Here is a 14,755-nt window from a genome sequence, read left to right as displayed (position 1 = left end):
AGAAATACAAGAAAGATAGTGATCACATACTGTCTAGGCATTTGCACACCAGTCCCAAATATGTGTCTGGCAGTAATACAACCACAACAATACATTCATGGGCAAAAGATTCAATTCCAGATTAGTGAAACTAATTAAATACAAGGTGTATATTTTGGAAAACTGATCACTTGTACTTCAAACATATTTTTAAAAAACAACAGGAAAGAGTTGCATCAGTATTCTGAAACAAGTGTACAGGAAGTGGCTTCTTTAACATGCGTGTTGAAACAAAACCAGAACAGGGAAGCCCAGATACAGCATTTTAATCTGATGAATAAAAAATGTTTCTGGTGTATAGCAAGTTAGGACCAATTCTGAGACAGGGTGCAATTAATTGAGGGCTTATCCAGAGAAGATGGAGGTATGTTTCATAGAATCATAGAATTTGTAATCTAGTCCAACTGCCTGCAACGCAGGAATCTTTTGCTCAACATGGGATTTGAACCCACAACCCTGAGATTAACAGGAATAATAGTAGTTGTAGTAGTAGTAGTATCATGCTCTACCAACAGAGCAAGACAGTGGTGGTTTGTCAAGCCACCTTTAACTTTCTTAAACCCTGTTGGAGCTCCAAATGCCCACATGCAATGCTTTGGGAATTGTAGAACTTACAGGAGAAACACTGAATTGGTTGTTTGGTTTTTAAGATTGTGGGCTGAATTTAGAACCATTCTTGTGTGAACTGGCCCTAAAGCACTCTGGCTATATAGATCTCACTCATTTGAATAGGACTTCCTCCAAACAAAATATGAAGTGGATTCTGCCCATAGAAGAATACGCAAGTAAAATATTGTTTAAATCCTACATTAGATTCTTCCTTTGAAGAAGCACTTTCCCATATTCAGGCCCTTCTACAGGATGGGGAAGCTGTTTGGCCAGCACTCCTGCCAGACAGAAAGAGAAACGTGACTTATTTAGAAGAACATTTGGCCTAGTTCTAAAGAGGACTCAGACTTAAGACGCCAATGGAGTGAGACTATATCTCCCTCCTCCCACCCCAAAGAAGTTACTGCTGGCTTATCGAAGGCTGTGACCAAGGCCTCACATTTATCACAATTAACTGGAAATGGAATTAAAACAGTACACTAATTAACGCAATGCACTCTTCCATAGACAAGTTTTTCTTATATTTACTTACAAGTAGAATCCCATTAAGCAAAGATCTGTGGTAACTTCAATTTAAAGTACCGGTATATGGTTTTAAAATGTAGCTAGTTTTATTGTTTCCTGTTCATCCCTGCAGATGAATAGCCTGTTAATTACCCTTTGAATAACCACTTTGAATTGCCCAGTAGGAGTTTCTGGTACACTTCTGTGCATGCGTAGGAATCCTCTACAGTCATACCTTGGAAGTTAAACGGAATCCGTTCCGGAAGTCCGTTCAACTTCCAAAACGGTCGCAAACCAAATGGTGGCTTCTGATTGGCTGCAGGAAGCTCCTGCAGCCAATCAGAAACCATGGAAGCCCCATTGGACGTTTGGGTTCCAAAAAAAGGTTGTAAACTGGAACAATCACTTCTAGGTTTGCGGTGTTTGTGAACCAAAATGTACTCCAGCCAAGGTTGATGAAGTGAGGATTAGTTACCAAGTTCCTCTTTTCATTTATGTTGAAAACAATGTGAGTTGATCCACAGGGTAATCAACAGGTAGCCTATACTTAATATCCCAGCTAGAAACAAAACGTAGCAATAAAGTGGGCTGAATTTGTAAAGAAGTGTTTAGTTTAAAGGCACAAGTCTTCAGAAAAACCCTTGTAGTGTTTTGTGTGCCTAAACAGACATACTGCTGTTACAATTACATGAAGAAAAAAACCTGCAAAGAACTTCGGAGGATAACATGAAAAGAACTGGACTGCTCCAGAAAAAGTGAGCAATAAAAGAATGGCAATTCCAGAGACAGGTTTCTACGGATCAGTAAAACCCATAATATTGCACTGACACACACACAATATTCGTATTCATTTTTCTGCTTTTAAAAATATCCCCAAGTCATTAAAATGAAACAATAAACTTTTTAATAATTTTATTAAATTGAAAATATATAAAACAATGTAATTAACCAAATCTATTTTTAAAAACATAAACATCCATGTACATGTGAGTCTTAGATATTAAGGATAATGTTTTGTGTTATATGCCTCTCATACAGTTTCTGTTTGCAGCATTAAATCTGGATAACATTTCTGTAAACAGTAAACAGTAACAAATGCTAGAAGTGTTAGTGATGGCCTTAAAACTGCAAGTATAATACAGGAGTCATCACATATAAGCTTGTGTTCCCATGGAGGATACCATCGTGAATAGCCTATTTAAAACAAACAAACATATTTTTACTAGGCAAGAATGTCATTTTAAATGTAAACTTGAGCTATATAATTTAATTGTAATACATACGCTTGATGTATATTTTGTCACGACTTGAATTTCCTGCACAAGGAGAAAAGTAGCATTATAACTAGTGGAGAAACCTGTTTCACAATATTAATATATTATCAATGGGTTTTACTTGTTTTCAGTCAGAGCGCGGCAGGTAGCTCATAGCATTTCTACAGAATTTCAGCATCCAGAATGTGCAATCATCAGTGTATGACACAATCATTTACCGTATTTTTCGCCCTATAGGACGCACTTTTTCCCCTCCAAAAATGAAGGCGAAATGTGTGTGCATCCTATGGGGCGAATGCAGGCTTTCGCTGAAGCCTGGAGAGCGAGAGGGGTCGGTGCGCACCAACCCCTCTCGCTCTCCAGGCTTCAGGAAGCTATCCCCCCAGCCCGGCAAGCTCCGGGAGCCATGGCGAGGTTGTGCGCAACCTCGCCATCACTCTCAGACCCGTTCTGGGGGCTGGGGAAGCTTGGGCTTCCCCCGCCCCGCAAGCTCTGGGAGCAATGGCGAGGTTGTGCAACCTCGCCTTTGCTCCCGGACGTGTTCTGGGGGCTGGGGTCGGGGAAGCTCGGGCTTCCCCCGCCCCCAGCCCCGCAAGCGATGGTGAGGTTGCACAAGCGATGGTGAGGTCCTGCTCGCTGTCATGGCTTCTTTGCTCTTTGGGGCTCGGGGGGGGGGGATATTTTTTTTTCTTTATTCCCCCCCCCCCAAAATAAGTGTGCCCAATGAGCCGGTGCGCCCTATAGGGCGAAAAATACAGTATTTGGTAAAAATAAACTCATCTCCAAACTCTTGAACTTTAATTAGGCATGAATTAACAAAGAAGTCAGTATACAGCCTGAAAGCATCTCCATAGATTATGAGTTGTGTAAGCAAATCTGTGGTAGTGCAATGCCTGTGATTGCATTATCTGACACCATTGTCACACTATTGTAGACGAGGATGTAAAATTGTTGGAACCTTGAAGCTGGATTTTGTACAATTGTGTAGCACAATTCTATCATTATGATATGATTTCACAGTGTTGTGAAATTGCAGCCATTTACTACAATATATTTAAAAGATCGGGTTTCCTTCCAGGTCTTGCAGATTGTTTGCTTTGACAACCAAACCTGCCTTGCTCTAAGTTCCATGACTTGAACTCAACAGAAATATATATGTGTGTGCATACACACACATAGACACATGCATATACATACATATATACACACAAGAGAAGCTCGTATTGCTTTAAAGTTAATAGAAATATATACATATGTGCGTGAGAAAGCCTTTCATGAATGTTCATTTTACTCAGATCTGTACTTACTACAGAGATGGTCTTGACAAGTGTCTCCTTCTGGGCATGCACTACAGGGCTGTCCTGTTTTGTAAGGTCTTGAAGGGTAGGTGTCACTAAGGAGCATAATTTCCAGAATGTAATAAGGTACTCAATTCACAAGCTAAACTGAAGATTAAAGGACAAGCTATTCTGAATATACCGTATTTTTTGCTCTATAAGACTTTTTCCCTCCTAAAAAGTAAGGGGAAATGTGTGCGCGTCTTATGGAGCGAATGCAGGCTGCGCAGCTATCCCAGAAGCCAGAACAGCAAGAGGGATTGCTGCTTTCACTGCACAGCAATCCCTCTTGCTGTTCTGGCTTCTGAGATTCAGAATATTTTTTTTCTTGTTTTCCTCCTCCAAAAACTAGGTGCGTCTTGTGGTCTGGTGCGTCTTATAGAGCGAAAAATACGGTTAATTATTTAGTTGTAACAAATAAACTGCCTATGTGTTGAGGTATCGACTAAAAAAATTTAGGTTATACAATGGATTTTCCTGAGTTAGAATAGTTGAACAGTCCTATGCTGTGCATTAGATATAGACTGTGATATATACAAAATTAATAAATCTGTGAAGAGAATATTTAGGACTGCCAAATGTGACCTTTAAATTTACAGCAAAGAGGCCAATCACTGCACTGCAACCTTGATCAGTTCAGTAATGACTACATGAACTTCAACCCCTATGAGTAATTGCTTATGTGAGGTGTCTGCAATGTGAACTTCTGAGCCTCTTTCTTTTTTTGTTTTGCAGTGCGATTCTTTTAAGAAGCCATCACCAATTTAAAATTAAATTTGAATTAAGTGCAAGACAAATAACATGTACATTTAATTCTATGTACTTCAGAAACACTTATTTGCTTAATATCTACCAGCACTCATTTATGAAAAAAAATTGGACACTTACAGCCAAATCCTATACATGTCTATGAAGAAGTGAGCCCTATTAGGTCCAATAAACTTATACTCAGCTATCTATTCATAGGACTCCCTCCTTAAATATTTACAGTACTTAAGCTAAATAAAATACCAAAGCCTTAGAAAATTTACACAGCCACTTTGTGCACGGTCAATGAAAAAATCATCTAAAATCCTACACGTCTTAGGTTCACTGACTGGGTTTATCTCTTATTCTCTTAAACATTTGTTAACTTACGTCGGACCATAATTGCAAACGAAATATTCAGTATTTCTATGTCGATCAAGTCTACGACAGAAAACAACAGCACATCCAACCTTATAAGTAGAAGCCCGAACAACCTGGGGGGGGGGGGAGCAGATTTTATTTTACAAAGAAAGGTACAATTTGTGTTAATAGTTACCAAGTCCAGGTATTTAGGCTTTAGAGATTTAGTACAAATCCTCCAGTTTTCAGAACAAAGAACTGTGAATGGTTTTCGTCTTTGGGGTCAGGATGTGGCAGAAGTGCCTTCGCTGGTGGAAAGGAACTTCTCTTAGGCTACAGCAACATCCTGCAGTGGATCAGCCTTCACCAGCTGAACCTTATCAGCCTATCTGTGTCCCCTAAAAGTTACATACGGGATCTGCCTACACAGGTGTATGTATTATTGATGATCTTCAATCTAGGGATTGTTACCTGCCACAGAGGCTGCTACATGGTATTTCCACTCACTTAATTATTTGGTGGAATTAGCCAAGACAGCCAATTCCCAATTTGGGTTAATACAGAGTAATATTTATTTATTTATTTATTTACACTGCCAAAATTGCAGTCAATAAGTAATACTGTGTTGTGGCTTGAACAAAAATTACAGGATAAAAAGATCATGGGCCGAGCCAAGGGGGGTGGGGGTGGACAGGTGCTCCCCCCTTCAAGTAAAACAATAGAAATACTTAACTAACTGACCAATCATGTCAGTTCTGCCCCTCTCCCCCCCAAAAAAAACCAAAAATCCTGGCTACACCCATGAAAAATATTGTTAGTTATCACAAGATTATACACGGGGCATCTAAATCCACGTTCCCTTGACCAACAGATTATACTTCTATTATACAGACTAGGGTTGTCATACGTTCAGAATTTCCCGGACATTGCCAGGATTCAGCCATCGGAAACAGTGTCTGGGTGGAAATCGCTTTAATGTTTGGGAAAATCCGGACATATGGCAACACATGTTGGAAGTGTAGATTTTGGCGAATTTCCTTAAAAATAGCTCAGAAACTACTTCCTCTTCTAGATCTTACAAAAAAAGCTCAACAGCTTTGGGCAAAACTAAAAACAAAAAGCTGGGTCTGGACCACACAAAGACAGAAGGATATCAAGATTTACAGAAGGGCTCTCCATATGCCACATCCCCCCTCCTCCCCTATCCCTAGGCCACACTACTAAACCCTGCTCCACTTCCTTCTCTTGTGCTGAACTTTGATGATGTCTCTTGCTTGTCATGACCGAGGGAGTGCACAAATCTCAGACGTTTGTGTGGCTGGAATGTGGTTTATTGTATGAAGGTAAAATTCATAGCCTTTGCTCTGCCCATTTTTGCCTCTGGTCCCACCCAGCACCGGTGTGTGGTATGTAGCATCCAGAATGTGGGCCTTGGGCTGAAAAAGATTCTTCACCCCACCTCAAGAGGCAGTAACCACGACAAATAAAACAACAAAACACAGGTAAGATGAAAGGGTACAGTGAAGAGGATACAAGGCAGAAAATAGCTACAACTGGACATTTCTGTTTTCAGGGAGAAGTTTGGGTGCCAAGGATTGTGGAGCAGCCTCCATAGGGAAGACTGAATGAAATGGTATTTTAAAAACTAGGTTTCCTTGAGAGAGGGTTCCTGAGAGACAAAGGATTAAGACTGAAGATGAAGCAAGACAGAATAGATATGGCATGCCAATAGGCACAGGTACTGAGTTACAGCATAGAGAACAGGTTTCTACCTGACTGGGAGGTCTCAGGAGTGCCTTGAGCCAATCAAAACAAGGTGCTCAGGTGACCAGAGGTAACTGACTTGTACTAAATGTTAATGATAAGATGATTTTAAAAATGATGGACCATTTTATTCAGAAGGAGGCTGATTAATGATTGAATGAAAGTATATGCTTCTCAGAAGTGGCAAACGGTGCAGGTGCATAATTATGCGTTCCTCTCCATCCCATGTGTATTGCTTGAAAGCAGCAAGCTTAAACCAAGCTTCGCTTCTTCTCTTCTGTTTGCAAGAATGTACATTACCATTCACCTTTAGAGTGGATCCAACAGTACAGAGTGCTGGCCAAACCAAAGCTTGAATATTTGTGTAGCATGGATTCAGAAAAGATAATAGAAATGGCAGCAGAAGGAAGTTCCAATGGATAGGTGACACCACACTAAAGGCCCAATTCCTACATCATATGGAGTGGATCTCCTCATGAGGCGGCATATACATAAAGTCCTCTCCTGCAGAGTGCAGTGATTGGTTGGGTATATAAGGAATGAGAGAGCATTTTAGGATATACAGGGCTAACCTTCAATCATCATTCATGCCTTGCAGGTGCAAAGCCTGAGTGATTAAAGCAAACTAATCCTTCCAATACACAAATCAGGTATGGATCCAAGCCACCACATTGCTGCACCAAAGGCAGGTACTGGCACAGCAAATTGACTCCACGTGTAGCTATCCTATATCTCCTGTAAGCAAGGGTCCTTTGCTGCCGCTTGATGTTGTTTTATTATTTGTTTTAATATTGTATGCTGCTTTGTGTATTCCAACAGAAAAGTGGTACAAAAGCATCATTCATTCATTCATTCATTCATAAATAAATAAATAAATAAATAAATAACTTCCTTGGGTGCCCATGGGGCTTGGAAAGGGGAAGATCCCAAGTTTTTACAGAGATTTCAAGGAGCTTCCAGCATCCTGAGCCATACATCTTGCAATTTATATACTTTGATTAAAGCTATAATTCTTGCAATTTATATAATCTCATTAAAATTATATAATCTCATTAAAATTATATAATCTCATTAAAACTGAAGTTGACAAAAATATAGTCAGAAATTTTAGAAATGATCTCTACATTAATTTCTACCATTCTATGACTTGGAAGCAGACTAGAGCCAGGACAAGGTGATTTCCACCAGTCTTTCTTCCAGCAACAATCATCACCAGGTCGCAATTTCCTCAAAGCCTCTTTGGAGGGGTTGGGAGACCCTACTGAGTAGGGTGGGCTATGACATGGGGAACTGAAAGGGGCTCTAATAGACAAGGTGCTGAAAACCAGGCAGAGAAATATTCTGTGAATGAGAATTTCTCTCTTGGAAGGTGCCTGATTTTTAGTAATCTCCTCTTCCCCTGTGCCACAGTCCACTCCATTCAGTAGGATTTCTCGACCCACTTCGGTAGAGGTTTTTCAGGTGGCTTAGGTGCAAAGGGGATGGGAAAGTCCCGTTCTACCTCTTCTCTTCAGGTAGTGCTTCTTTGGATGATGATGTTGATGATTTAAATTTGTGTACTGCCCTTCATCTGAAGCTAACAGGGTGGTTCACAAGATAAAAATACAAAATGAGAACACAAAATACACCATAAAACCAAAACCAGAACAAACCCCAACTCCCACAAACACATTTAAAAGGCCATAGAATATTAATCAGCCGAAGGCCTGGTTACAGAGAAACATTTTTGCCTGGCGACTAAAGATATGCAAAGAAGGTGCCAGCCGAGCTTCCCTGGAAAGAACATTCCATAAATGGGGTGCCAATGCAGAAAAGGCCTGTTCATATGTTGCCACCCTCCAGACCTCTTGCGGAGGAGGCACATGAAGAAGAGCTTCAGATGATGATCACAGGGTCCTGGTTGATTCAAATGGGGAGAGGTGATCCCTGAGGTATTGGGATCCTGACATCATGACATTAGTTATAAATTCAATATCCAATGTCATTTATAACTAAATGGATATTTATAACTAAATGTGATAGCCTTCAGATTACTTTTAAAACTATTATATAGCACCATTATAACAGTCACTTTATGTACTTGCTGTCTTAAGTGATCAATGTTTCTTGATGTTTTAAGACTATCTTAACTGAGAATGGAAGTTACCTGTTTATAATGTCTGCATACTTGTGAACACGAATTGTCCTGGTAATCATAGAAATCTTTATCCGAGTACCATGAATAGATGGCATTAGAAGAATTAAATGGCACTCTGCGGGCAGGTCCAAACCATATATTTTCTCCCACAGGATGAAGTTTAGGATCAGGATGGCCAGCTCCTTTTTCCTTCATAAAATGGTTATGTTGAAAAATACATTTCTGTCCCCATGCTCTAGCAGTTCTAGCTAAAGCTAGATCCCATGTCTGCAGGATACAAGAAATATATAATGCATTTTTAAAATCACATTTTCATTAGCTAACTCCCACGAGTGACTATTATTATTATTATGCCCCACCCATCTGGCTAGGTTTCCACATCCACATTTCAACAGAACTGCAAACATTATGCAAATAATGTCCTGTTGAGTTCAATGGGGCATATGCCACGACAAGTAGGTATAGATTGCAGTCTAAGTTGGTTTCATCCTGAAACTTGGCATTATCTAGTCAACAGTATCATAGCAACCCAGGCACTTATGCATATTAATTTAGGACAGGGCTTATTAGGTCCTCCAGGCCTCCCCATTTGACCAGCCAAAACCAGCCAAGCCATGCTCATTTATGGCATTTGGGTTCAGGCAAGGAAAGTTGCACCTGAACCCAAAAACCATTTGTGCTTACCACTGATCAGCAGGACCTACAAAGCTCTTTACAAGGCACTCTGAAGCTCTGATGATCAGATGATTATCATTGCTTGAAGAGAGCCCTAACAGCCAAAGCCCCAATGGGATTTGCTAACTAGAGCTGCACTACATGAGAGTTAAATTTTCAGGAGCTTAACTTTTAAAGATGAAAGTATAGTATTAAGGTTTTTTCTTTCAAAAATGTACACCCCACTTATCCCAAATTGTCTAACACTAGAGGCTTAAAACAATCATCAATAAAAATAACACAATGAAAAATAAAACAAAGCAGCAGAAAAATTACTAAAAAGAACAGTAGGAGGTCTCAGCCAGCCTTCCTGGAAAAACTCTGTTCTTCAGCACAATGTACTCAGAAGTACAGTAATACCTCTGGTTGCAAACTGTCCTCCTTGCAAACTCTTTAGGTTACGAGCTCTGCTAACCCAGAAGTAGCTGCTCCCAGAAGCAAACTTTGCCCTGGGATGCAAGTGGAAATCGCACGCCAGAGGTGCACGCACAGCAGAAGGCCCCATTCGTGAAAGCATGCCTCAGGATAAGAATGGTTTCTGTTTACGAATGGATCTCCAGAATGAATTAAGTTCATAACAGGAGGTACCACTGTATATCCTACAATGGAAGGCACACTCTTCCATTATATCCCAAGACAAATAGATGCCAACCAACTCCCAAGTAAGTGGGTTTAGAACTGCAGCCTCAACAAGCTAGCAAAATGTAAAAAGTGATGAGACCAGACAGGTTTCTCTAAGGAGGACAGTTGAAAGGCCTGAAACAGCTGGCAACTGCTTCTTGTATTAACTATACCGTGTTATTAGAATATTATGTAACATTATGCAAGAATTAATATTTGAATCTGCTTATTTTCTTATTCCTTCTCCATTCCACACACCCCCCCCCGCTTTTTGAATCACAACTATTAGATTTAATGCTCTGTTCTAAACTGTAAACCACATTGCTCCAAAGGCAGCATGTAGTAAAGGAAGCAGTCTAGACCAGGCTTCCTCAAACTCGGCCCTCCAGATGGTTTGAGACTACAATTCCCATCATCCCTGACCACTGGTCCTGCTAGCTAGGGATCGTGGGAGTTGTAGGCTAAAAACATCTGGAGGGCCGAGTTTGAGGAAGCTGGTCTAGACCCTAGAGATTATTCCACTGACAGGAGTTCTGAAAGTGGCTTGCTTCAAAGTAATAGATGTTTATAAATAGATATTACAGTGGTGCCCCGCAAGACGAACGCCTCGCAAGACGAAAAACCCGCTAGACGAAAGGGTTTTCCGTTTTGGAGGCGCTTCGCAAGACGAATTTCCCTATGGGCTTGCTTCGCAAGACGACAGCCCATAGGGAAATCTCCGGGACAGTGGGGAAGCGCAGCGCGTCTTCCCCGCTGTCCTCAGACGTCCTCCGAAGCCTGGCGGCGGGGCGGGGACACCTCCTCCCGCCGCCGGGCTTCGGAAGGATGCCCCGATGCCGGGCGGCGAGGCGGGAACGCCTCCCCCCGCCGCCCGGCTTCGGGGCGGGAAAGCCTCCCCCCGCCGCCCGGCATCGGAACGATGTCCCGAAGCCGAGCAGCGGGGCGGGAAAGCCTCCCCCCGCCGCCCGGCTTCGGGGCATCGTCCCGATGCTGGGCGGCGGGGCGGGAACGCCTCCCCCCGCCGCCCGGCTTCGGGGCGGGAACGCCTCCCCCCGCCGCCCGGCTTCGGGGCATCGTCCCGATGCCGGGCGGCGGAGGGAGGATTTCCTGCCTTCCCAGGGGCTTTTAAATCGCCCCGGACAGCGGAGAAGTCCTCCGCTGTCCCGGGCGATTTTAAAATGCCGCCCGCCAGAAGAGGTCGGGGGAAGGCGGTTTCCATAGGAACGCATTAATTGATTTTCAATGCATTCCTATGGAAAACCGTGCATCGCAAGACGAAGAGACTTGCGGAACGAATTAATTTCGTCTTGCGAGGCACCACTGTACCTGTTTCGAAATGCCTAAAAGATACAGAATTTCAAAAGCCCTAAACTGTCTAGATACCTGCCTAGTCCCTAGAACAGTAGTGGCAGCTGAGAACTACTCGGCTATTTTCAAGATCTTGTTACTAACATTTAAGTTAAATCCTGAACAGCTTTGGGCCAAGTTCCCTTAAAGATCATTTGCTTCTATACAGTGGTATCTCGGGTTCCAGACGCTTCAGGTTCCAGACTCCGCTAACCCAGAAACCTCGGGTTAAGAACTTTGCTTCAGGATGAGAACAGAAATTGTGCAGTGGCAGTGCGGTGGCAGCGGGAGGCCCCATTAGCTAAAGTGGTCTTCAGGTTAAGAACAGTTTCAGGTTAAGAATGGACCTCCGGAATGAATTAAGTTCTTAACCCCAGGTACCACTGTACTGTATATGACCTGCAAGTTCACTCAGATGATCTGGGGAAATATTATTCTTGGCAATGCACCCAACAGACTTTAACAAGGTGGTGACCCAAGAACAGACATTTTCCATCATTGCCCTTACACTCTCTGGAATGTCTTTCCTTCTGCCATCATATACAAAGTGTAATCTTGCATCCTGTTACTACTGAATTATTGTTTTTATGATATTGTTTTTATGTCGTATTTCTGTATACAGTTGGGAGAGCTTAAAATATTAAAGTGATTCATAAATGCTTTAAAATAAACAAGCAGAGGGCAAAATAATTAGGAGGTTGTCTGCTACTTTTTCGTTCTAAATTTAATGTATTTTTGATTGTATTTTTACTATTTGATGAATTTTGGTTTGCTGTGATTTTACTGTATGGAACAGATTTGTAGCCATATTGTAGCCATTTAGCGGAATGGCAGGATATACATTTTGAATAGCCTTTTTAGCTTTTGAAACAACTCCCTAGTTCCAATATCCTACCGTTACAGGCAAGTCTAAATACACATATTACTGAACTAATATACTTTACACTTACAGCTGCCTCTACTGTATTTCTCTCTCCTACCTCTGTTATTTCCTTTGTGTGTGTTTTCAAATTGCCAAAGCAACTGAAGTGTAATCTATTCTCAGCAAATAATACCTATTTTCTTTTTTATCATAATAGGTGAATATTTGTACAGTAGTTGCATTTGAAAGTCCTGCAGGACATAAGCTGGTTCCTAGATTGCAGGGGTTTGGAGTAGCTGACCTTTTGGGCCCATTCCAACTCTACAATTCTTAATTCTAAACACCCATAAGATGTTGTACAAAGGTGCAGACTTACATAGGTATGGAGGCATGTTTTTCCTGAATGCAGCAGAGGCAGACTTTCACCCAGTGTAACTTGGGTGTGATTTAAGATTAAGATTAAGATAAATTTATTGTCATTGTCCGTATATACACAGTATACACAACAACGAAAATCAAACACCCAAAGACCGGGTTCACATACACATTTGCACGTATCTTGTTCCTGTTTGCCAATATAGCTATCCCACAGAAGGTGCTATTCTTGGCTCAGCTTCGCTATTAAAAGTGTGTCAAACATCAGCCTGGGCTTAACTGGTTGGCATTCATCTGTCTCAGGAGACAATGGAGAAGTAAGCTTTTGGGGGTGAGGTCAAACTCTTGCAAGATTGCAGTGTCTGATGTGGCTGTAGCGACTGATGCGGGAGAGACATGTTTTGTTGCAGGTAGGGCAGATGAAGGGGTCTAGTTGTGCTGCTGCAGATGGAGATGCACCACAGAGTTTCTTCTCTCTCCGCTCCTCCCAGCGGTCATTTCTCCCCCTTACTATGGATACATGACTTAGGCTGCCTGTCTCCAGGCACTGCGGTCCTCTGCAAGGGATTCCCTCATGGCAAGGTCGATGCTTCCGGCCATCATGTCACCTTTGCAGCCATCTTTGTACCTCAGAGATGGTCTGCCAAGTGGCCTGGTGCCAGATGCCAGCTCCCCGCAGAGCACGTCTATGGGGACCCTGCTATCTTCCATTTTGTGGAGACGCCTAGGCCAACGCATTTGTCTAATAGGTTTCAGCGCTGGGATGTTTTCCGTGCCGGGCCTAAGCCCTGGAAAACGCAAATGCATACAAACAACAGAAGGCTGCGGCCCTCGAGTTACCTCACAGCTCGCTCTCACGAAGTTCGGGGGCCTGAGCACGCCAGTACCTTCCTACTGTAGTGAAAACATACCCGCAGCGAAATCCCGAAATAGCCTGCGAATTAGGCACAGCAGCCGCTTCAGAAGGGTTCAATGAAGCCCCGCAAGAGCAGACTTGGTTAAACCTTTGACTTTCGCATTTTAAAAAGCTGTGGGCAACGCGGAGCAGCGCTTGCCTCGCCTTCCCTTCCTCCGCACCTGAGGAAAGGGCGGCGGAGCGAGCGGCCAGCTCCCCTTCGAGCGTCTTCCCCCGCCCGCCCCCCGGCCGCATTCCGGGCACACACACCATGTAAAGCATGTCGGCGGCCTGGGGCTGCACTTCGGAGCGAAGCCTATTGTGGATGTCGACGTACTGACCGATAAAGGTCTTGTTGGTAATTCCGGGGTAAGTCTGCGGCCGAAACCTCTTCCTCCCGCGCGCGCCTTCGAGGGCGACGAGCCCAAGCAGCACCCACGCCCACAGCCTCGGCATGGCGGCAGCTGCGCCCTCGCACGCCGGAAGCGCCAGTCCGGCGTGCGTGCGGGAGGGTGCGCATGCGCGGCTGCTCTCCTTCAACGGTCGGCGCGCGAGGTCTGCTGCACGCTTCATTCGAAGTCGACCCCATTGCGTTCTGCGGGGCTTATTTCTAACCAGGCGTGTACAGTACAGGATTTTAGCCTTACTCTGTTCTCTGATCTTTTGCTGTTCCTCAGCTTCAAGGGTTTATCTCTCGCGAGCTTTGGCTCAAATCAAGCCCTAGCCTGCCCCGCTCTGCACGCGTGTTGGTCTGATGCTGTGCGCGTGTCTGCAGCTCCGTTCAATTCGAAGGGAATTTCTCCTAGACTTGCCTCCAACTCATCGCTGCTGTGCACTGCCATTCTAACTGAGTTTACTCTTGCGGAGTAAGATGGTGGTCGTTCCAAGTGTCCTGTGGCTCGCAGTCTGTTGCTCCTAGCGTCTGAACAGTGGTGCAGGATCTAAACCACGCATGGCTGTCAACGTTTCCGTTTTTTTAAGGGAAATACTGTAACCTTTTTCCGAATAGGATTCCTCGCAAGAAAAGGGAAACGTTGACAGCTATGAAACCACGGTGTTCCTTTTGTCCGGTACGTTGCCTTTGAGACCTCATGGAGGCACTGAAAGCAACGGGCAGAGAACTCAAGAAACTGAAGTCGATAGCAGAAGCAGTGGTGGTGGTGGTGCTGT

The 14,755-nt window shown here is 43.3% G+C and overlaps 1 protein-coding gene across 2 annotated transcripts; it reads right to left on the bottom strand.

Moving 5' to 3' along the window:
- Positions 1 to 2,049: 2,049 nt before the first annotated feature.
- On the bottom strand, positions 2,050 to 14,072 carry LOC309379175 (GLIPR1-like protein 1). 2 transcript variants are annotated; one of them, XM_081928100.1, is made up of 6 exons: positions 13,856 to 14,072; positions 8,781 to 9,038; positions 4,901 to 5,004; positions 3,734 to 3,819; positions 2,436 to 2,468; positions 2,050 to 2,346 (listed from the first exon to the last, which is right to left on the bottom strand). In XM_081928100.1, exons 1-6 carry the CDS (start codon positions 14,039 to 14,041, stop codon positions 2,183 to 2,185), a joined length of 831 nt encoding a protein of 276 aa, XP_081784226.1. In that variant the 5' UTR covers positions 14,042 to 14,072; the 3' UTR covers positions 2,050 to 2,182. The 2 variants fall into 2 exon arrangements, with proteins under 2 accessions (XP_081784226.1, XP_081784227.1); XM_081928101.1 differs by having other exon boundaries at positions 8,781 to 8,960.
- Between the last annotated feature and the right edge of the window lie 683 nt (positions 14,073 to 14,755).

This window comes from Podarcis melisellensis (genome assembly GCF_964234715.1).
Source record: "Podarcis melisellensis genome assembly, chromosome: 10".
NCBI classification, from domain to species: domain Eukaryota; kingdom Metazoa; phylum Chordata; class Lepidosauria; order Squamata; family Lacertidae; genus Podarcis; species Podarcis melisellensis.
Note: the sequence above shows the minus strand (reverse complement) of the source record. Positions and strands in the feature narration are given on the sequence as shown.